This window comes from Lonchura striata, chromosome 9, assembly GCF_046129695.1.
Source record: "Lonchura striata isolate bLonStr1 chromosome 9, bLonStr1.mat, whole genome shotgun sequence".
NCBI lineage: Eukaryota > Metazoa > Chordata > Aves > Passeriformes > Estrildidae > Lonchura > Lonchura striata.
Window position 1 is genome coordinate 21,014,461 of NC_134611.1, and position 24,137 is coordinate 21,038,597.

A 24,137-nucleotide genomic window follows, 5' to 3' on the forward strand; every position below is an offset into this window, starting at 1 on the left:
ACTGGCTGCAGTGTGCAGTACAAGCAGGTTGAAATTTTCCTTCTGAGGAGGTAGAAAGCACATACCCGATTCACACTTTACACCAACTTAATGTCCAGTCGCAGGAGAGAAGAAAAAATTGGTCCTGTTTAGTAACAAAGAGACCTTTCCATGTCTCTGCAAGAAAACAAAACCTTTGGCAGATTTGGACATACTCTCTTTCTTTTTAATCTCCATTTTGACATTTGGCCTCTCTTTGAGGCAACTTGAAGATGAGTATGAGATCATTTTAATTAATTTTTTTTTTAAAGCAAGTTTCTTGTCTGGGTCTGAGCTCTGAATTAATTCTTTTCATTCTTGCTGAGACAACCGTCTGTTTTCACTGGCAGCCTGGTGAGACATGAAGCAATTTCCCAGGACTAGCCCCATCAGGCAGCACTGTTCTGACCTTGATAGTCCCGTGCACTCAGCACAGCAGGAATCTGCTTCTAAGCTGGGCAATGCTCTCAGCCTTGGGGTCTGTCTGCTGACTCACAGCAGTTGACATAAGGGTTAAAGAAGAAAAAACCTGCCAGCCTGAAAGTACCAGCTAGAGGATCCATCTTTGATGTTATTTATATGTCAAGAAGGAGGAATGAGACTTCTCTTCTTGTATCTTACAATGGACTTTATGTTAGAGGAAGATTTTATTCTATAGCAAGGAGGACCTGCCTTTCCTTTGACACTCTCAGCACGTAGTGTTACTGGTAGAGCAGTAGAAGTTGGCTGTTGCTAGGGCTGTTGTTGAGACCAAAGTGCTCAGAAAGGTGCAAAAAAATCAGTGTAATATACTGAGTGTGCAAACCTTTGTTTTACCCTTGCTCTGCTCTGGTATGGCACATGCTTGCACTGTGCATGCACACAACCTGGAGGCTGCAGGAGCAGTCTATGCAACGGCCTGCTGATGCAGAGCTGGGGACACCCTGGCTTCTCGGCTGGCTCCAGCTGCACGCGGATGCAAAGGAATTTCCTCATCCTCCATCTGCTGTTTAGCAAAGTTCACAAAAACCTGTGTGCGGAAAGCAGACAACATCACCATGTCTTCAACTGAGATGAGTTAGTGGAATGACTGCTCTGCAGGAAACAGACAAAAAGGGGAATCCATAGATTCTCACTGAACTGAGACACTGCATTATCAGCTAAAATCATGAGTTGCTCCTTTATTTTGATAACCTTCCTTGTAAATTCCTTCCTTTGGATGTACTTCATTGCAAGTAAAATCCTACTTTTTCTTAAGGAAGAAATGGCTTCAGCCAGGTTTGCAGAGTTTGCACAGCATGAGTTTGGTTGTGATAGGAAAGAGGACACAGAATATTTTAGTAAGAAGCTGAAAGGCAGCCTAGAATGACTCTAGCAATCCCACCAAAAACAGCTTTGCATATGTGGACCCTTTGTTACTTAGGAAAGCAGACAGATGGGGCCAATACCCTCTAGCAAATGGGTGTTTTCAAAACTCCCAGTAGACTTCCCAGGTTTTGTGTGTCTAATTGCTTCTCACAGTATCTTTAACACAACGCAGTCCAAACCTCTTATTTAAAATAAAATGCTGTTCTCAGCTCAGTCTCATTCCAAATTGCTGACCTTGCTCAGAATGCTGCTCCTGAAGGAATGGGTTGTGTGAATTCTGTCATACAGGAAACACTGTCTTACCAGCTTTCACATGGCACCTATTTACACAGGGAATAAGTAATAATAAGAACATACTGATACACCCTCCTTGATGAGAAGCCTGGGAATCTTGCCTGAGAAAGACGTGTGAGATAATTCTCTAAGCAATTTAGTCCTTCACTTGTTTGGATACACTCCCATTATGTTGCCTAATTCTCACCAGACAGGCCTTCTTATGGATGTTTTACTTTTTACTCACCTGATCTAATGTTGTTTGAGACACAGAATATTCTTCAATATGCAAATTTTCCTTATTGGAGATTATTAATCGAAAAATCTTAGCCAGAGAGGAAGAGCAAATCTGATACTGCAGCATGTTGTAGTGTTTCTCTCTCTGTAAACTCCCTGGGAAGTTGATGCGTATGAATTTCTCAGCAGGAGCAGGATCTGGAGGCAGCCCAGACTTTGGAGCTTTGATTTTCAGAGTGACAATGTAGCCATCTCCAAACCTGTGAAGGACATACAGATTTAGGAATTGGGTGAAGAGGTTGTTTCATCATTCAGGAAGGAAATTATTTTTCTGCAGCTATGAAAACAATAACAGAAAGATATTGCATACAATCCAGCTTTTTAGGAAACCCTGTATTTGCCTTGCAGAAGTGGTATGTAGCATAATAGAGTTGCAATGAGATCTGGTCAGATTGTCTAATATACAGCACAGCTCCACCCAGAAATAGGTGTGGTTAACCATTGAATTGTTTATATTAATAGTACATGTCACATACACCAAATTTTCCCATTAAAAACCACCATAAAAATATTCTACTTACTTGTATTTTAGCTCCTGAATTGTGCCTAGGCATTTGAAGGTACCTTGTACCATGATGGCTAAACGAGTACAGAGAGCTTCACATTCTTCCATACTTTCAAAACAGAGAAGAGATATTTGAGGTAAAAGCCAAGAGATGTACTTCAGTGCTTTCAGATTCTGCATTTGAACTGTTCTTACCTGTGTGAGGTTAGAACCACTGCTCGCCCATCTCTGAGCACGCCAACAATCGAGTCCCACAGGAGGCGCCGGGACTGAGGGTCCATCCCGGTAGTCGGTTCATCCTGTAATGGAAATGTTAAGGCAATCAGAGTCAGATAAAACAGGGAAAATCTATTTAAATCAGGTCATTTTTTGGACCATAACATGTGATTGTTTCTCTATGGTAATCTGTGCCTTGAGAAAGCACATAGACCTTGAGAAGAATAGAAGTGAGTGAGTACCAATGGGCTTCTTGGCACAAAGCAATTCGGAAACATGGACTGCAGGTAAGAGCACAGTGTTGTCTGTGTAGGGCACAGCTACAGGGAAGGAAGTGCCTTTTCTGGGCAACAATGAGCTCTCACCAGGTCTTACTTGCATAAACATATAGGACATTGTTCAATCCAAGAAATCAGTGAAGTAATTTTAGTCATTCTTGAAGTCACTTAAGAATTTGATTCTACATAAATCAGCTAACAAAAAATGTAAACAAAATTAGGATAGAAAAATTTTCATTGAACATCTTGTCTTAAGAAATTATGAGAAAACATTTCATCTGACTATTTACTACAGGCAGAATACATGTAAAGGCATATTAAACGGTACAAGGAATCAGGCTACTAACATGTATTAAAACGCTACTTCATAGACTTTACAAAGTAAAAGTGATTGTGTCTAAAAGTCATAGACATACAAATTAAGGTGGTAGAATATAGTCTAAATAAAGAATTTCTGTAGTAGTTTCATACTGAATTTCCCTTTAGATTTGAAATTATCTGATCACTTATTTTATTTGGCAAGAACTACATTTCAGCATTTGTATAGTATAAATTTGTTTCATTTATTCCAAAGATGTTAAAGGCTGGAAAAGGGTAGGTATCTTCCTTTGTTCTACTGGATAAAGCCAGGTGGATATGTTGGAAGATCATATTTTACATCAGTAGTTACACTCTGACAGGAAAAGGCAGATTGAAACTAAAAAACAGTTTAAATTCAGATTTTTCTGGATTATATATTTTATCTCAACACATTCTTTTTTTTGAAGATCTTTCTTTTGTAATCACTTGTGGTCCATTAGAAACACAGTTACTCATCCCAGAAAATACCTGAACTTAATTCAAAATTACACTGAAATAGCTGTAAATTGAGGGCAGAAAGGAGCTTTCAAGGACTTTGTGGCTCTTTAACATGTAGTATTATGAGATGTTATATTGAACTACCCAGGGCTGTGTTTCCATGACACTTACTAGCAAGATGAGTGGTGGGCAGCCTATCAGGGCAATGGCAGTGGAGAGCTTGCGCTTGTTGCCTCCACTGTAGGTCCCTGCCAGGTGGTCTGCATACAGAGGAAGTCCCAGCTTCTGGATGCCCCATTCCGCAACCTGTGGAAAAGACCTTCTGTTTCACACAGCAGCGACTGCAGAACAGACAGGATTGTTGATGCATCCCTCTTCCGGTAGAAACATGACAGTCCCCTGGGTTTTAGCACATTCATTTTAGAACTGGGCCAGGGAAGTACAAACTATTTATGATGATGATGAGGGACGTTCTACCTATGTGAAGGAAAGCCATAAGGCAGCCTCAGCTGTAGACTTCTGCAACAGACTTCTATCTGTACAAGAATTTAAATTATTTTCTTTTGGAATCTTCATGCTTGCGTCCCTGTACAAACACAGCTTTAAAGGCAAGAGCAAAACAGGAACCAGTGCCATTCTGAGCCACAGGAATCACATCTTTAGCCTTCCACTGTTGGTGCCAAAGATTTGCAAGTACCATTAACACCTGGGAACTGGCATTCGGTAGTGTGGTCTTGTTACTTGACTGTCCAAATGACAGGAACCACACCCAGGACTTCAATACACAGAAAAACAAGTACATTTTGGAAATTCTGACCTTTAGCATGTTAAGAGCACCATTAGTCATCAAAAATATCACTGTAACTATCAAAAGCAAGAGTACTTTACCCTCTTGATTTCTTCTGCTGGAACCCCTCGCAAGCGTGCATATAAATAGAGGTGTTCTCGTCCTGTGAGCAGGTCATCAATGGCATCAAACTGAGGGCAGTATCCCATGTTTTGATGAACATTAGAAATATGGGTCAATATACTGGAGAAGCAAAGAAAAAGAGTTGTAGTTCTGTAATACCAGCTCTAAGACAGAGAAAAGCACTTTGAATAAAATCCTTATTTTCTGGGGCAACAATTCTTGTAAGAGGAGAATTAATTCTTCCTGATAAAACATGATATGAAAATATCTGTCTGTTCATAAGAGCAAGGGGTCTTATTATCTTAAGTCAGCTCAGTCCTGGTTGAGAGTGTAAGCCCATTTTCCCTCACCCATTTTCTTGTTAAAGTATAGACTAACTTAATGAGAAGTTCTTTAAACAGCCACTCGGGTTTATTATTTTTTGAAATCAGTGTTTATATCTAGAAAAAAGAAGCAGTTATTTCAGCTCAGAATATGGTCATTAGCAACAAATAGGCAGGACACAAGGCTAACACTTCAATGGTAGTAGGAGAAGTACAAAATCACAGAATGGGTGTGGTTGGAAGGGGGCCCTGGAGGTTATCTTGTCCACTGACCCTGCTTGGGCAGAGTTACCTAGAACAGGCTGACCAGGACCATGTCCTGGCAACAGAAGAGTTATTGTTCAAATCACAGCAGTGGACAAAGAATCAAATCCCAACTACACCCAACAAGCCAAGGCACACAACCTGGAAGTAAACCAACAAACTGTAAAAACTTATGACATTATGCCAGCACTGTGTAAACAAAGATGCTAGAAACAGCCAGAGAAAAGTCCCAAAGCTCAGATCAAAGTACCCTGTTGGATGGGTTATCTTATGTTTGGGAGCTCTTGCCACTAGATATGATTGCCATATCCCACTGTTAAGCATTACTACAACTAACCCACAGATTTTACAAGTGTTAAAGGTATCAAATGCAATTGTGTGCTACCTTGTGTGTGATCTTGGTGCCATAGAGCTGCTGGATCATTGAGAGTGTGATCTGAACAGTTCTATGCTGGTAAATGGACTGTCACAGGGTTTTTTTCAAGGTACTTACCTACTGCCAGCCACTACAGCATCTCCAGATGTCACATCAGTATCTCCAGTCAGCATTTTGAATGTTGTTGTTTTGCCAGCACCATTCACTCCCAAAAGGCCAAAACACTAAATTGCAAAATTTATCACATTCTTTAGTATTTCCAACTTGCAAATCAGCAGGGGCATAAAATCTGAACTGATCCATGGAATGTAATCCAGTGTTATTGAACAACCTACCTCTCCGGGACGGATGCCAACACAGAGTCTGTCCACTGCAGGCTTGCTTCGCCCTGCATAAATCTATATTGACAGGGGGAAGGAATAAAAGGGAAAGTTTATGTTTCAAGACATCTACAGAAATGAAAATCATCTGAATTTTTAGTTTAGTTTAATGCTATTGGGATGAGGAAACTTTAGAACTGAGACAGGAGTAAATATTTTTTTCATTCTTCTCAAAATATTACCTTGGTCAGTTCTTGTAATTGTAAGATATCTGTTTTGTTTCCTCCATTCATAATTCTTTTTCTTTCTTCTGCAACATCCTCATCTTCATTAATAATAGGTGACATGGCAGTCTCAGCAAACCTAGAAAAACCAAGATATGGGGTTGCCCTGGGTTCAGTTAGAATAACAGTGTGAAACAATGGCTAATCTGCTGCAAAAATGTGACTGGTGGAAGCAGTGGGGTTAAAACTTCACAATTGGCTGAAGTACTCCTGCTGTTGGGAGAAGCCCTGACCTCTAAAGTTAATCACTAGATACTAAAAAGGGAGGAAATGGCTTGCTCAAAAGAACATGCCTTGTCAGTCACTCATATGCCAATAACCTGCTCCTTAGCCACAGCTTTCACTATTTAGCTACTCTTAGTAGCCAGTGATGGTCCTCAGAAATAGAAGTTTTGAGTCTATCACTCTGCAAGACAGTATTTTTATATATTGCACCAATTAGTACTCTTCTTGGCAGTCTTGAACAGGAGTGAATGACCCACTCACAGCTGGTGGTAGCTCTTTTCATCAAGGGAGAGGCACATTTGTAAAGCAGAGAGAAGTTCACATAGAGTCCAGGATACAGCTGTCCTGTGCAACAGACTAGAATTGCTGTCTTGGGATGCCACAGTACTAGTTAGCACCTAGCCTGACTGAGGACACTACAAACTTTCCAGGTAATTTTATAATCTCACTACCACAGTGTCTGAAATTTAAAAAAATTACATTAAAATCTTAATTCAAGAAAATTCATTTATTTTATAAAATGTTCTTAAATCCTCTTAAGATAATGCAGATTTGTAAATGCTTTCTTGGATCAGGATATCAATAAATTAAGATAAGATCAGGTAAGTAAATAGAAAACAAAAAAAAAGCCACAAATTTAGAGAAAAATTAAGAACAAAAAGAAGAGGAACAGAGAGAATAACAAAGATAGTAATTCTTTTAATAAAGCAACATTAATATAACTTTTATACATACCATCTTGTGGAGAACAAACGGTGCTGCATTAAGAGATTCAGAAAGAAGAACACAACTCCTTGAAGAGCCATGGCAACCAGGTTTTTTCCAACAAAGTCCCACTGAAAGGGATCAGAAACACGCTCCTCACCTTTGGAGAAAGAACACCAGAAAGGAAGGTGAAATGCTGCTGAAAAACCCCACTACTCCTCAGAACAAAAAGCATAATCATAATTAATTACTGTACTTTATTTGCTCAGGATCAGGCAATAGTTTTAATTTTCCAGTCTTATAAAAAGTCTTAACAAAATGCCTTCCAAGTTCAGCTGCTGCACGGAGTAAAAATAATCTCTCTGAATATGCACTAATTTGGATATCTTTACATGAAACTTGCATGGATTATATGAAAAGACACATGTTTTCTGAATTAAAACAGATGAGTTCTGTTGTATGACTATTCTTTTAATAAGTTGTCTGATATCAAGGACAACCATATCACATGAGAATGCATTTGAAGAACATCAGTCACTTTAAACATTAACTCAGGTGCTCAAATGAAATGAAAAAAAAAATCCTCCTGTAGTGTTTAAAGGTCTTCCAAAGGATAAAAAAGACACCAGAGTCTGACACTGAACAAATAGGTTCATTTCCAATGCAAACTACTGGTTAGGCTGTAGAGCTCTGGCAGCACTATCAGAAGCTGTGATTCCTTTAGTGAGGGTGAACTTTCATCCTTCTCATCTATCTGATGATGAACAAGATGGAAAATCTACTACTTTTCTGAGTTAATCCTTCCAAACATCTCATCCAAGGTCAGGACATGTGCCACTGCCATAACTTGTTTCTTACTGGCTTTACTTACCAAACCTCGCATATACTTCAGTCACAGCTTGGTTCATGGCCAAGTCGATGAGTCCACGGCCCAGACAAAAATGTGGGAGGACAAGCAGTACGTTTTTCAATGTTTTATTAAACTTCAGCAAAGACTGTAAGAAACAGAAACAACATAAGATTTTTAAACCAGACCTATTTGAGAAAACACAGCAATATAAAAGTTCTTTGTCATGTCAGAGAAATTCGATGTTCTGTTTTCTTAAAACAGAGTATTTATCAAGTTATACTCAAAGTAACATAAAACATAAACAGCAAAATCCTGACATACGCTGCACCAGACAAGGTGCTTGTGATAAACTGGTAACGGTGAAAAAATTTGGTTTTGTAATGAAGTATTTCCCTATGTAGCAGAGGTAATGTAATTCTGCTGGTAATAACATGTAAAGCTGCTATGGGGCTGTTTTGGATTTGCACTGGAAACAGGGTCGATAACACAAAAGGGATGTTTTAGCTATTTCTAAGCAGTACTTGCAGAGAAAAGGTCTTTTCTGTGCCTTACCTTACCCCCTAGCAAGGAGCTGGAGGTGCATAAAGAGCTGGGAGGGAACACAGCTGGGACAGCTGACCCCAACTGGCCCAAGGGATATCCCAGACCATATAGAGTCATGCTTAGCACATGAAGTTGGGAGAAGAAGAAGCAAGAGGGGAGTGTTCAGAGTTAAAGCATTTGTCTCCCCAAATCACCATTATGTGTGCTGGAGCCCTGCTTCTCTGGAGATGGCTGACCACCTGCCTGCCCATGTTGAATGAATTCCTTGTGTTGCTTTGCTTGTGTGCAGAGCTTTTGCTTTACCTATTAAACTGTCTTTATCTCAACCTATGAGTTTTCTCACTTTCAGTCTTCTGGCTCTCTACCCCATTCCCTGGGGTGGGGGAGTGGGAGGGAGTGGGGGAGGGCACAAGGAGTGAGTGGCTGTGTGGTGCTTGCTTGCAGTCCATGATGCAGACCATGGTGAAGCAGCTTGCAGTCCTTGGAGATCCACAGGGATGCAGAGATCTACCTGCAGCCCATGGAAGAGACCCATGCCAGAGCAAATGGATGCCTGAAAGGAGACTGGGACCCCGTGGGAGGTCCATGGAGAGAGGAGTCCATGCTGGAGCAGCCTGTCCTTGAGGGACTGTACCCTGTGGAAGAGTGACCTGTGCTGCAGCAGTCTGGGAAGGACTATTGCCTGTGGGATAGACTCACACTGCAGCAGTTTGCAGAGAACTGTGGCTTGTGAGATGGACTCCTGTTGGAGAAGTTCATGGAGAGCTGTCTCCTGTTGAAGGAACCCCACAGTGGAGGAGGGGAAGAACTCCTCTCCCTAAACAGTGGGAGAAACAATGGGTGATGAACAATAATCCTCATTCCCTGTCTCCCTGAACCTCTAGGAGAGGAGGCAGAGTTGTGAAGAAGGGAAGGCTGGGGAGAAGGTGTTTTTTTAAGATCCTATTTTATTTCTCATTATTCTGCTCTGATTTTTTAAATAATAAATTCAGCTAATATCTCTCATATTTGCCTGTGATGGTATTTGGTGACTGATCTCTCCCAGTCCTTAACTCATGAAGCCTTCATTATATTTCTCTCCCCTGTCCAGCTGTGGAGAGGAGTGAGACAGAGACTTTGGAGATGCTTGGCATCCAGCAAAATTACAAAACATTACTTACCGGATTATTTTCAAATAATTCTAGGATGAATGTAATGGCACTGCTGTTGATTCCCACAAAGAGATTAATACAAGACAGTGTAACATAAGCAGTGCTGGGGATACTGAAGAAAGAAGAAGCAGGGTACATCATGGGAATTATTGCCCATCTGCATGCAAGAAATAGAAAAACTATGATAAATTCTCAATATTCTCATGTTAGTTGGCCTAAGGAAAACACAAAGTTAAGCTTTCTTCCCATCCCAAGCATAACAAAATGGTGTAACCAACCAGTAACCCACCACAGTATTTTTTTCTCCCTGGTTACTAAATAAGATTTTTTTTCTGCTTAGTCTTTTTTTTTTACTAATAAAATGCAGGGCATAAGACACTGCTAAAATTGAGAAAACTTAATGCTAGCAAGGTTGCTATCACCCCAGGTATCTTTGCACATTTCAGTGAATTGTACACCAAGAAGAAACAAAGAAATGTTGAATGCTGCAAGACCCTTTAGTATTGACTGTGAATGCGGCAAATGAACAACCACTAAATTGCTACACAATGTACAAGGAAGAAATCAGCAAACTGAACAAATATATTTTCCTGTACAGGGCACATTTAATGCTTAAAAATGCAAGGCAGGCAGTGACAAAAGAATCTCTTTTACAGCATGTAGCCAGACAAAATGTGTAAATATCCCATAGAAGAATTTAGTTTTAACCTGTTTTGCATGCACTCAGTTCTATTCTTCAAAGCTAGGTTCCACTAACATGAAATCATTTCCATGTGAAATACAGGGCCCTCCATGCAGCAATAACCTTGAACACTCACCCATACAGGAGCAGCAAGGCAACGAGCACAGGGAGATTGGCTGGGGAGGCATATGCTTTCTTGTTGAATCCAGTGAATATTGCCACAACCATTCCAGCACTCAGGGCATAATTCATCTGCCACAGCACAGGGGGAAGACCAATGTGTAAGACATGAGAAGGGCTGCAAACATATCGACATCCTACACATCATTCCAAAAGAAATTTATATTGAGGAACATCAGAATTTGAGTCAGACTAGTCACACTGAATTTTTTGGATCAACAGGTCCCTGGCAATGCTCAATGTTTTTCTAAGACATCTTTAATCAGACTGTTCATCAAAAATGCAACATACATTGTTGCTTCTTAGATTATGATTTGTGAATCCATTATTTCATAGTTTGGCGCCAAGCTTCCCAAAAAAAGTGGCATGTGTTTGCAAGGGAAGTACAGTTTCTGGTGATGCAAACAAAGGCTGTGTAAGATGGAAGAGCTAATCCCTTGAGCCACATTCCTGGGAAGAGGCTAAAGTGAGTATGCTTGGCCACTGCTCGCTTTCTCTGTTCACTATTAGCAGCACTACTCTACTGCAATGCTTGGAATTCCCCATGGGATGGAAGGCAGCATTTCCCTGAACTGCTAACACCACTTTGTGCCTTCGCATCACACTGTCAAGGGCAACGGCCTAGCAGAATTCCTGTCACGGAAGCTGCTGTGAACAGCAGGGAGCCAGAACTCTGGGACCTGCTTCTTTCCCTCATTTACTAAAATAATGCTTTGCTTTATCTTCTCCTGAGAGAACCTTCCAAATCCTGAAGAGTTTTGGGCTTTTCAAATATTGATTTTATTTTCTTTTTAATTTTTTCAATTCCATGTTCATGCCTTTCTTATTGCCCGCTTTCTTGGTTGCAAAGGCATGGCTGGAGAACCAGCCCTTGTTGTGCCTCAGCCAGCCAAAGAATTTTCTCTTTTATGGCAAAGCGGCTGGAGGGAACCTGAGCCCTGTCTAAGCAAGTCTGCACCTGTGGTATAAATCCTTTTGGAATAACACAGTGACCATGATACAGTGACCTAAATGAAGATGTCATTTTAGACACCCTAGAGCATTTTGTCAGGCCTATAAGACACTGTTCCAGCAGGCTGTGAGTCTTCTCCACTTAGGTTTCTTGAATATCTTGAAGTATGTTTTGGGTCTTCTGAAGGACAGAAGTGACTAGCATCAGGCAATGAGGCTTTCCCCTGCTGTAGTAAGTTGTACTTCATTATATATTTAACTGTAAGGGCTAGAAATCTTAAGACTATAAAAATACAGCTTCATTAATTGACTGAGTTGTGCATCTGAATTAATTTCTACATCTGTAATGAGGTCAAGGCCAGATCCTTAGCATGGTCTCTGAGAAACACTTAAGATAAATGAATGCTTTGCAATGCTTAGAATCACCTTACTTGATTTACTGATTTGCCCTCAGTTCATGCACACTCAGGATAATCAGAGGGTCAGTCAGACCAGCAGTTACTTACTATGTCCCACATGAAGTTAGTTAGCCAATAGGTAACAGGGCTCACACCACTGACAAATTGGAGATGCTTGGCTTTTGTCACACGTTCTTGGATCAGGTATAAAACAAAACTGGCTGGTATAAAGGACATGGCAAAAATCACACAGATGGCAACAACAGCATCCACTGAAGTGGTCAGTCTACAATAGAGCACAAGAAGGGAGTGTGAGCAAGGGAATAGATGCAATGCAACATTATATTAGTATTTGGGGACTCTGGGGGGTGCTTTAATATCTAGAAGTAGCAAAGTTGTTTAATAAGTAGAAGACTTCTCCAGTTTCAAAATGTGCTAGTGTATTTTTCTGAGCTGTTTTGAGGGCTGTAACTAACAAATATGGCACTGTTCCCTGATCTTTTACTTGCTTTATATATCCCAGTTTGACAGCCTATCCTGTGTGGGACATCTCAAACTAGACATTTAGGACAATAGCCAAAGTGCTCTGGAAGCAGGGAAAAGAGAAACTTAAAAAGGCAAGTTGGAGACAGTGACATGGAGCACAGAATTTTGCCTCTGTGCTATAATGCAAAGGTTTCAGTGTCATTGAATTATGAACTAAATAGGAGAGAGTAAAATCTTGCCTTTTTAGGGATGTCTTTTTCAAGAAATTATGACTTTCAGATTTGGGCATACCTATTACATGCCATTGAAAAATCTACCTGCCTGCTGTCCTTGGCACCAAGAGAGTGGGGCTGTCAACTACTTGGCCTGTAGTCACTTACAGACAAGTTCTCATTCCATTTTTTATTACGAGTTTTACTTCAGAAGTAAATGTATTGGATTTGGAGCATGAACAAAAATTTCAGAATCTTGGTGCTTGGGAATCAACAGAAACATGCCATCATGTATGTCCAATGGTCATAGCTCCTCTGTGGGATAGGAATGAAATCTCATGTAAACGTAACAAGACATTAATAGATTCTTGTTTAGAATGAAAGTTCAGGGAAGGGTCTCCACATTCTGTCAACTGAACTCTTTTTTCTCTGAGTGTGAGCATGCTGGAAGTTGCAAGTTGCCAGGAGAGGGAGGGGTAAAAGCCAGAAGCAGACTTACACGGTGACTTCAGAGAGTTGCTCCTTGGTGAGGTTCAGAGGATGGTTTATAGCAGTGATCCCATATTCCTCAGGGTCTTGGCCAGTCCTCAGATTAGCTCTGAGGATTGCATTATTGGCTACATTGAGGAAACTAACCATAGCATGCCAGCCTTTATTGTTAAACCACACCTAAAAGAGTCAGAAATCACAGATTTATTTGTCAGTTACTGTCTTCATTGAGCTACAGGAGAAAAGTTGGTTGCCTTTTATCTACTTTGGTGGGCATTGTCAGCAGGGGTGAATTAAGCTCCAGGAATACATAGTTCCTAGGCACAGTCCTGCAGGAGGAGCTCGCATACTATGCTTTTAAAAGCATTGAACAACTACTGTCAGGGGATTTTATAGAAGCACATTTTAAAATTTAGTATACTACTCAAAGTATTTAGGACAGCAAGCAGTACCAAGAACATGATTTTAAATAATCTCACATTTGAAATATTATGAATAAGAATTACCTACAGTATGGGATATAACATTAATAACAAGTTATTTCTAAAGTATAGCATCTCAACTCTTCTTGCATATAGGAATACCACCAGCAGTATTCTCATAATTTGAAGTCAATGTCAAGAAAGACTGTGAGTAAGCAGACTAATTCCAGCAAATACCTTAATATTATCTTCAGTTTCCATGTATTTAAGGAAATTAGGGATTTCTTTAGCAGCAGCCAGTGAAGTTTGTCCCTAAAACAAAATGAAAAAGCTAAATGCTGCAGTAGCCATGCTTTAGTAAGGGGAAAAAACCCAAACAAAAAAAATTTAAAATCTTGCTTACTCCTGTCACATTTATCATTCGGCCAAGATCACTTAAAAAATTGACAATTTGATCTCCAGAGACATGAAGAACTGGAAGCCTTCCTCCTATAGAGATTCCTCCATATCTAGCAAAGAGAAAAATATCATCAGTAACTCATACTACATACCCATAACTGTACATTAATGGAAAAAAAAAAAAAAAACACTTTAAAAAAAAAACCCACTTAATGCAAGCTTAATTTCTATACATAATTATATTGTATAACAATTTCTACTCTTTTTCTAACAAGTAGTATTAGGTCTTTTTAGGGCTTATAAATAATAGAAGCTTTACCAGTTTCTGAGAGGTTTATACCACGATCCTAAGAAAATTATTTAGAGAGAAGATATGGAGAATACAGTGATTTCTACAGAACAAAATCTTTAAAACAAGGTAATTGCCATGTAATGGTTTAGACAGCATGGAGGACTAAGGACAGCACAGACCTCAGTTGAAATTTCAGATGCTCTGAGAGGAGCAGGTATTCACCAATGTCAGTACCAGCCAGTGCATAATGATAAATACTACTGCACAAGGTGAACTGAAGCCCAGTCCCATAGAAAGCAATACTTGCACATGAACCAAGTATTCTGTGAAGAAGGGCAGCCATCCAGCTGCTATCTTTGAAGTGAAATCCTACCACTGGTGAAAAATGAAATAAGTATGTCCCTCAGGCTAACCAGTTTCTTTCAAAGCTTAGTAACTGCAGAGTAGATATCACACACTGGGGTTAGCTGTTGTCTCTGCCTAAAGAAGAGAACTAGTGCAATCTGGTTTATAACTTCTGCTCATGTACAGAGCAGTCACGAGGAATTCTGGTTGTTACTTCTGTATTTGGTAGGCCGGTGTCTAGGTTTCATCCCACCCAGGTCACTTTTCTGGAGGGTTTATATTTTTTCTGTGGCACTAAAAGAGCTGTGTCACAACAGTATTACAAATGTTGTGTTGAACCTTTTCACCACACAGTGCCCATTGGTTTGACTCCTGTAGGTAATAAAGCTCTGATAGTTCCATTGTGAGCCTCTTGCCTTCATCTCCTGCAGGGAGTTCAAACTAATATAACCCCTTGTCTCTATAAGACCCTTTCTTATCCCCAGCCTATTTCCCACTGAAGCCATCTCTTTGTTCTACAGTTTCTGCCACAATTGCCCTTGTCCATTTGCAGAAACATTGTGAGGCCCCCTGGTTAAACAGAAATACATTGTTCCTTTATTTACTACCTTAATCTGTGAATTGTTTTCTTACCTCTGCTCATTGACCCAGTATTTACTCTTCAAGCTGAAACAGACAAAGAGAATCCCCTCTCAATATACAGAACCAAAGTCAATGATACGTCAGGCTTAAATAAAAATTAAAGTTGAATTCCTATACTTTGCAGACCTCCAGTCTGGTAGTTATTACTTTGAGTTGTGAGGTTGGCAGGACTTTAGGTGTTCCTTGCAGTGTGTTTTTGGCTATTTGTTTTCTGACATGATTCATCTCCAATTCATACAAAGATAAGCAAGATTCATGAAGTGACACATACTGGGCTATTCTAATCCATATTTAATTTATTTTTAAAGATGTATTTAAAGCAATTATGACACATGCTAAAGGGAATCAGGCAAAGGCAGTCAGCACATAGCTAATATAAAGGGAATTTCAAGAACTCTGCTGGGAACTGAAAAAGCAAGCCTGAATCAGAGATAATAGGCCGTGGGCCCTGCACAGCTAATTACCACACAGGCCAGCTGAGGAACTATCAGTAGGATGGATGCATCTGTGTGACACTGTCCTTTGGCTGCTCTTTAGCACTTCTGGGAAGCAAGTGATAATTAACTCAGGCAGATAGTCACATTAGGGTGGCTACAGTTCTTCAGGGAGACAAAGTAATATCTCTGCAAGGCAGCTGACCAATGCTGTGCAGAGCCACCATTTTTGTCACCATTAACATGGCATTCTATCAGCACTGACACTTAGCTCTGCCTATAAAGGAGTACCTGATTGTACATACAAATAGTTATAATTGAAAATATTAAACTCCCCTAATCAGCCTCTTCTAGTCTTCTAAGAGAAATGGTGCTCAAATCTACAGAATACTGTGTCAAATCAGATGTTGTTATTATTAAATAAGAATTTCATCACCAGGTACAAAATACCACATGTGAAAAAGAAATAGAGATTCATCCCTACCTTCCTTTTATCAAAGTAGGATATGTTTTCACCAGAAAATCTGAAATATTTCTGTGGGTCATATCTTGAAGAATTTCTGTGCTGCGTTGCACTCTCTGGCAAGAAACAAAAAAACCAAATCAATTACAATAAAGTTCAGAGTGTCTTAAGCTATTAAGTGTTTGTCAGGAAATGCTCAGGTTCATAGTATCACTGACAGAGAGTGGGTCAATCACTTGAGGGTCATTTCTAGCTTTACTTTACTAAGACTTAAGAAATCAGTAAGTTTGTGATGCATGACTCAAAACAGTTGCATGTCACTCTGAAATAGATCTTTGTAATGAAGGTCATGGCTGCTCAAGGCTTTTTCTTCAATCTGAAAGTAGGAAACTTCAAATCAACTGAGGCTCTGGTTAAAAAAACCCAACCAAACAACAAAAAAAGGTTGTTTCCTATTATTAGCAACTTTAGGTAAAAATTAATACAAAAATATTCACTTCACTAGCACATTAGATAGTTGGAAGGAAAATTTTTTTTAAAGTATGAAAATGATGCCACATGACAACTTTGTTGAGTCTTTTACAAATACAGGATTACTGTGAAATGCAAGACCTCACACTCCTGAGTTTATCCTAAGTAAAATATATTTTAAGAGGTTCCAGGGCAGCTTCAGAGGGCAAAGCTTGCAACCTGAAATAATCTGATAATGACCTAAAAAGTAAGTCTAAGGAACTTTCCAGAAGTTCCTGCATTTGTCCAGGAGAGTATGATGCAGAAGACACTTTAGAGATATCCAGCTGATTCTAGATGGGAAAACTGGTAACATCCCCACAGTGCCTTCATTAATTGAGTTATCTATGCTTAAACATAATTCTATTGACAATTATTTACACACCATGACTTCCTGGAGACTCAAGTGAACTGTTTCTTTCTGAGAAGTTATACAAAACTATCATATCTGCAAAATGATCAGGATAATATTATAATGAACACCTTTTGTTTAGAGGACTAGAATCCCTACAAATAAATTTAAAAAATTTCCTCTTGGAATTGAAGTTTTAGACTAAAGGTCTCTGAAATACATTAGCATGCAATCAACAAAATTCAACTTTGTTGGACAGAGATTACCAAGAAATCAGAAATAACTTGGGATGCTGTAAGGTATATAACCTCTATAAATTTTTTTTTCCTTCATAAATGGGAATTCTACAGATATTTAAAATAACTTTGTTTTGTGAACAGTGATAGAAAAATCAAAGCAAGCTGCATGACTTTTCCAGAAGTTGTGTCATGGAAAGTGGTACAGTCACCATCCCTGGAGTGTTCAAAAATGTTGAGATGCAGCACATCTTCACGAGTTCAGTCGTGAAGATGGCAGTGCTGGGTTAACAGCTGGACTGGATCTTGGAGGTGTTTTTTAATCTAACAATTCTCTGATTCTATGAAAATTAGAAATATTTTAGTCATTTTGCTAGTATGTTCAGCCTGGCAAACAGGAATATTAAAGATGAACAGTGCTCAAGGTGAGATATTAAATTAGGGAGCTACTACTCTGAGAGTGGCTGAAATTCTGTTTAACTTTTTAGAAAAACATTTATTATATGCAAACACTGACAGGCTGTAATTTCCCTTTGGTCTTCAAAAGAGCAAGCACATTTTATAAAGGGCATTACTAAGATCATTCACGGATAGGAGAAGAGGGAATGTAGTTCTGTTTTCCTCCACACAGCATCAGTGGTTATTAAATCACTCATCTTCATGCACATGGATACAAATATTCATTTTGCTAGCTTAAAACATTTCTGATACAAATTTAACTGAAAGACATGTAAAAATAATAATTTGGGGTTCACTAGAATATTAATTTTCCCATTTGAATGAGAGAACTGCACTCCACTTTTTTAAAATGGTGACATTTTTTTCTTTCTCTTCTTTCCTCTTTCTCCCTCCTGCTCTTCCCTCCTTGAAAGAAAGGCAACCTTCTAAACAGAATTGTTCTCTGGGGCAAAAGAAAATAGGTTTTTTAAAATTATGGGACAAATTGTTCAAATTTTTATGATTTTCTTCTACATGAAAAGTTTGCAATTTGGATGAAAACAGTAATCAACATTAATTTAAATGGGCAAGATTTTCCTATGCCTCTGAAACTGAATTCCAAATTCCAGCAAGTCTTGCTCTCTTAAAAAAGAATGTACTGAACTCCTTCCATGTATATTAGCATGGGCAGGTACTTAGACACTGACCCCTTTTCCAGCACTTGTCATGAAACTTTCTACAAAGATTTATGGCACAAAGACACAACCTGTGGTGGTGGGAGGCCTCCTGCACCCGCAGGGCATTCTGGCAGCATAGTGAGCTTCTTTTGAGTGCTGCACGTGCAGGAAGGTGATGGATTTTCAGGGCTCCACTCTTGGCTCAGCAGGAGGCTGCTTAGATTAGGATGGACAGCAGGTGTGCTCCAGGCAGTTGGCATATTATTGCATGGGTAGTTCCTGTGGAGAGGTACAGAGCTTCAAGCTGTGCAGAGACAAATCCACAAAATCACAATGCCCAAAGCAAATATTCCCCCCTCAGCCCTCATCCTGTGAGTTTTGAGTAAGAACAATGTTTTAGAGTATTTGGTACATATGAATAAATATAATTCCCCCCCCCCCCCCCCATCTCTGCCAAGTTTACTGCCTTCAGCTTGCAGATAGGACACTGAAGGAACAAGGGGATTGTGTTTGATCCCTCAGTACTGGAAATCTGTAGTGGACATATCTTTGTGAAGAAATTATAATTTTCCTTTCTCATGCAGTATCTTTTTCTTTTTTTAAAGTTTCCCCTTTTTTATGCTATACCAGGGAGAAGAGAGGACAACCAGTAAGATCAAATTGCTGGATATCATGGCTGGGACAGAATCAGGAGAAAAGGAACAAATGTCAAAGCATTTGCAAGCCAGTGACAAATGGCTCCAAAGAAGGACTCACAGAGTAAGAAGGTAGGACAACAAAAGCTGGAGCTCTACTAATGCTGCCCTCAATTCAGAATAACAGTTTCAAATCATAGACACTGTCCTATTGCCACTTCACAATCTGAGTGATTGCTGAAGTTCTTGCTTCCAAACACACCAATGGGAACGGGAGGAACCTGAAGTGATTCAGACATGGAAAGTGCCAGGGAAGCTGTAAAGATCTGGGCCTGAGGTTACTGATGTACTGACATATATTTCAAGGTTGCTTAACTCTCAATACCAAGCTGCATGAGCTGGTTTCCAGTCAGTAACATTGAGCACAGTGAATCATTCTTAATCCAGTGGCAGTGCTATCTTGCTGTTTGTTTCTTACTTTTGATCCAGTACTATATATAGCCAACAACACTTCTGAAGCACTGGCTCTTGTGAAGAGTCAAGGAAATTCATTCTTGTTCCACTACTGAAGTTCCGGTAGAAGTATCCTGCTAGGATCTCATTCAAGAGAAATTAGCTAGCAACTCACAAAAGAGGCTGATTCTTCATACAGCGAATTCCAAATCCTGGTTTATTCAAGAAAGCATGAGTAAGGGAGACCATCTGCTCATTGCCAGGCCGTTCATTGCTAAGGGAATAAGATAGGATGTACTTCATAAAATATTTTTTCAAACTACTATACTGTAATACACATAGCAACTAGAGGAGGACAACCATATGGCAGTACCAACTGCCCCCCTTCAAATGCTGATAATTCAGTTGTTTTATTTATTTGTGTAAAAACCTAGAACATTCTGAGATGGTTGACAGGCTATGGCTCTTTTCTCCTAATACTAAAGCTGACTTTTGACTAAGTCAAATAGCAGCATTCTTCAAAACAGGCCTGAATCCTCATTACTATTCTCTCAGTGCTGTCACAGTCAGTAAGCAGAAGATGAAAAACGCTTTCTGCATTTTTATTTGTGGAGGCCTGGATCTCCTGTTAGATAGGCTATGTAACTTTATAAGTGTTGAGGTCCTGAAATCAGGTAGGAAGAGGAGAATACCAAAGTTAGATATTTGAAAGACTATTTGTTAGATGTACTAACAGTTGTATTTTTCAGCTGCACCAATTTCAAGCTATCTTAAACCTGTTGATTCCAGTGAAGTGAATCTTCTCTTACATCACACAGAATGAGAAAAATCAGTGAGACAGGGCCCTACGATGTTAAACTCTATGGGAGAAAAAGGTGTATGTGTGACAAATGTACTTTAAGTGATTGCTCTTACCTGAAGAAAGTAAACTGTTGCCCATAAATCCAAGGGTGTAAAGTTAAGGCAGGATATTCTCCAAATGGAGGAATAATGACTGTAAGTACTAGAGACAGCAACACAAAACTAGCAGGGAGAACAACCTGCAGGGAACACAAAAACTTCACCTTAGGTTATTGTATAAACATTGTAGAGTGACACTGGATGCACCTCATAAGCTGCATAAACAAAGGAAGGACAGCAGTAGTACCCAGATCCAATCTGGTTTAACTCCTGAACATCAACAATTTAATTTACAGTGCTTTTGCTTAAAATTCTGGCTGTCATAGAACTGCATTACATTAAAAATGAAACACTGGGCTGGTAGTGATAGAATCATAAACTTGGTGCAGTTGGTAGACTCCAGGCAGATAGAAATAAAAGAAGTGGCAAAAGAGTTGGAGTCATAATAGCACTGTTATTCATTTTCAGCACCTCTACTGCTCTCCATAGGGCCATTGTTGCTGGAAAGACAGTGTTGAGAATGTTGTGGGGAAGAACCTAGAGCAGCACAAGTCAGTCAATACCTGTGCTAGGAAGTCCTTGTGGCTGCGGGAGGCGTGGTGGAAGCGTTTGATGAGCAGTGCTTTCATCTGCTGATGTACAAGCTGAAAGCCTTTATACTGTCGGGACCCTCTGCCTTCATTTTGGTCTCCTGGTCTGCCTACTGGCATTTGAGAAGCATCATTAGTTTTCAGGGCAGTTTGTTCAGCTGATTTGTTCTCAGTAGGAGTTTTGCCAAGAGCAGAACCATTTTCTTGAGTATCTCCTAGGTTAAGATGAGAAGCATCAGAGAAGACACTTTATCTTACATACATGAAATAGCACAGACATTTTAATGATTTAACCAACCATATATATCCTATCTCCACATTGCTTTAATTACAACTGTTGCACTGTGGTTGTGTTTAGTGACATCATATAGGTTAACTCTCCTCTTACTCAGGAGGATGAACAGTTTAATCATCTATTAGTTTAGGGACTAATAATCAGCAAAGTACTTTTTATACAACTACTAAAACCATTGACATCTAGGTGCTTGACACTCCACTTTTATTTGCATAATTAAGAACCTCATCCAATCTAAATAGAAGTCTTTCTGCTGACTTAATCTTTATTTTTCAGGTATCATGTCAGGCCCTAAAACCAGCTATTTGCTGACCAAATTTATTTTGTCAAGAACACATAAAATACTGAAAGTTCTGAAACTCCTCTTTACAGACATTCAGAATAAAAAGCAGTCTCAAGAACAGTTAATCAAATATGGATTTGTGGATCTATACCTGTTTTTTGCATTTCAGAGTTAGATTCTGCTGTGACCTTTAGGAAAACCTGCCACAGAGAAATACATTTTCTGGTTAGGAGAAGAATAGGTACAGTAACCTGATCTTCAGAACACAATACATTATCCTTCAATATAAAAGAAGAAAATTTGGATACCTTTTGAGTACTTCGTATTATCATCGATAATCAGAGGTCTCTTATTAAATACCTCAGAAAATAAATGAATGAACAAAGATACCAAAAAAAGGGATGCATTTCAAGCTGATCAGTCAGGTTTCACAAGGCTACAATGAATTAAGGATTGGATCCTCTCTCCTTTCTCTAGGCCCTTCTAAGTGTGCCACAACTTATGGGACTAGATTTTGAAGGACACTGTAGGAATTAGGAATTAAATGTTTAAGAACAGAAATAGTCTCAGTAAATATTTTGGTGCTTATGATGAGGTCAGGAGGTATTTTAATCTGTTACCTCTTCAAGTGGTGTGTCTGAAACTCCAAAACTGCTGAGTCCCAAGTCATCCAGTGTTTCTTCCAGTTCTCTGAAGAGACTGGCATAAGATCGTTGTTTAAAGTTTTTATTGGGCAAAAGATAAATGAGTTCCTGGCCAATGCTTTCAATTAATTTTGCTTCTGGGATATGATGGTGGATTACTTCTGCTAGCTCATTTAAATCTCCTGTGGAAAGGGAAAAGAGTGTTCATAGAATGAATATTTAACCATACTAAGCATGATTTCAAAAGCTGTTGTTTGCACTAAAAGGGTACTGCTCTATTACATAACTTACAGATACCTCAGTTAATTCTGCACTAGTCTGGGCTATGTTGCTAATTATGCTCTGGAATTATGTAGAAGGAAACTATTTCAGGTTTGTTAATAAAGCACAACTAAATTTTCAGGAATATCTACTTAAATGCTTATCTTATGCAGAAAAGCCAAAATTACTTTTTCTTCTGTGAAAGTCTATTTCCTTGCTGCAGATATGCCTCAGAAAATTACACAAAAACTCAACACCATACTAATAAAGCACACAAACTTCCAGTTCATCATCTGTACCTGAGACCATATATATATACAAAAAAGGTAAGCAAAACCATCAAGAACCCTTATTAAATTCACTTTACAATAGAATACAAATGTTAGACACAAAGACCAAAGAAGTGGGCCTTGGCAGCATTGATCTTTAAGACAAGATTGCAGCATAATAGGAGACATAGCTGTGTGCTGGAATGCTGAACCATCTTGCTTCTTACCATCCAGTTCCAGCTCTGGAGCTCCTTCTTCACCCCCGTGCACACAGCTGGAGCAGGAGCAGGAGCACTGAGATCCACAGCTACAAAATGACTAGCATGAACAAGCAAGAGATAAAAAATTATTAAAGTGCTTCAGTTACTCAAAACAGGATGTAAAGGCTGTCAATATTTGAACAGCTTGAGTCAATGAAAAAGATGTCATATCCAGAGCATCCTGAACATACTATACTGAAAAACATTTGAAGACTGGATTAAGCAATGCAGAAAACATAAATCCATCTGCACAAATCAATTCTAAACTACATACAAAATACCTGGGGGAATGCAATCAGCAGGGGCCATGAGTGTTCAGATTGTGTTGCTACTAGGACTGGAAGCACTACGTTAACAGTAAACACCCAGAACCCTACGTTCCAAGCTGTGAGAGGCTGGTTCAGCTATGGATAAATGTAGACTTTTCTAGGGTCTGAGCTACTTACCAAACTACCTGATGTTTAAAATCAATGTACTGCAAAAGCAAGAATTAGAAAGACCTGCATATGGACAAAGGCAACTTGAGAGCTGGAGTTGCTCAGCCTGGAGAAGGGAAGGCTCCAGAGAGACCTTAGAGACCCTCCAGCACCTAAAGAGGGCTACAAATGAACTGGATAGGGACTTCTTACAAGCATGTAGCGATAGGATAAGGGGGAATGGCTTTAAACTGAAAAGGGGTAGATTTAGATTAGCTATTAGGAGGAAATTCTATACTGTGAGGGCACCAGAACAGGTTACTCAGAGATGCTGTGGATGCCCCACCCTGGAGGTGTTCAAGGCCATGCTGGATGGGGTTTGACCAACCTGGTCTAGTGGAAAGTGCCCTGCCCACAGCATGGTGGGTTGGAACTAGATGATCCTTAAGGTCCCTTCCAACCCAAACCATGCTAATATGATATTCATAATTATATAATCATATGATTAACTGCAGTTTTGTACATAGTGACAAGCAGCACTTAAGTGCTTTTTACCTTAGTGCAGTGCAAGTATTACTCAGATTACACGTACTACTTTCATACTTACTGTAGCCCTTCCCATTTTTGTGGTTCTCATTTTACGAACAAGGGTGAGATAAAAGCCAGAGCCAAAACAGTTCTTTAGGAATACAGGAGAGCCTGAGCAGAAGAGTTTCCCTTGAGATATGATGGCTACTCTGTCTCCAAGGATGTCTGCCTCATCCATATGATGAGTTGACAGGATAATAGTTCTGCCTAGAAGGAACAAGAGGAATGTTCAAGGCATGGACTCTCTCTGGA

The 24,137-nt window shown here is 39.5% G+C and overlaps 1 protein-coding gene across 1 annotated transcript in view; it reads right to left on the minus strand.

Moving 5' to 3' along the window:
- Positions 1–713: 713 nt before the first annotated feature.
- ABCA4 (ATP binding cassette subfamily A member 4) overlaps positions 714–24,137 on the minus strand; it is a 70,763-nt gene continuing 47,339 nt past the window's right edge. Inside the window, exons 23-49 of the mRNA XM_077785538.1 lie at positions 23,905–24,092; positions 22,849–22,939; positions 22,068–22,273; positions 21,599–21,647; positions 20,843–21,084; positions 20,295–20,419; positions 19,555–19,653; positions 18,381–18,570; positions 16,100–16,194; positions 15,173–15,205; positions 13,907–14,012; positions 13,741–13,815; positions 13,092–13,261; positions 12,003–12,180; positions 10,502–10,617; positions 9,693–9,840; positions 8,011–8,134; positions 7,170–7,299; positions 6,168–6,288; positions 5,941–6,003; positions 5,723–5,829; positions 4,621–4,762; positions 3,904–4,038; positions 2,636–2,739; positions 2,457–2,549; positions 1,886–2,135; positions 714–1,027 (exon numbers count right to left, since the gene is read on the minus strand). Of these exons, the coding sequence (XP_077641664.1) occupies positions 905–1,027; positions 1,886–2,135; positions 2,457–2,549; positions 2,636–2,739; positions 3,904–4,038; positions 4,621–4,762; positions 5,723–5,829; positions 5,941–6,003; positions 6,168–6,288; positions 7,170–7,299; positions 8,011–8,134; positions 9,693–9,840; positions 10,502–10,617; positions 12,003–12,180; positions 13,092–13,261; positions 13,741–13,815; positions 13,907–14,012; positions 15,173–15,205; positions 16,100–16,194; positions 18,381–18,570; positions 19,555–19,653; positions 20,295–20,419; positions 20,843–21,084; positions 21,599–21,647; positions 22,068–22,273; positions 22,849–22,939; positions 23,905–24,092 (3,503 nt within the window). The 3' untranslated portion in view covers positions 714–904. The remainder of the gene's footprint in view (positions 1,028–1,885; positions 2,136–2,456; positions 2,550–2,635; positions 2,740–3,903; positions 4,039–4,620; positions 4,763–5,722; positions 5,830–5,940; positions 6,004–6,167; positions 6,289–7,169; positions 7,300–8,010; positions 8,135–9,692; positions 9,841–10,501; positions 10,618–12,002; positions 12,181–13,091; positions 13,262–13,740; positions 13,816–13,906; positions 14,013–15,172; positions 15,206–16,099; positions 16,195–18,380; positions 18,571–19,554; positions 19,654–20,294; positions 20,420–20,842; positions 21,085–21,598; positions 21,648–22,067; positions 22,274–22,848; positions 22,940–23,904; positions 24,093–24,137) is intronic.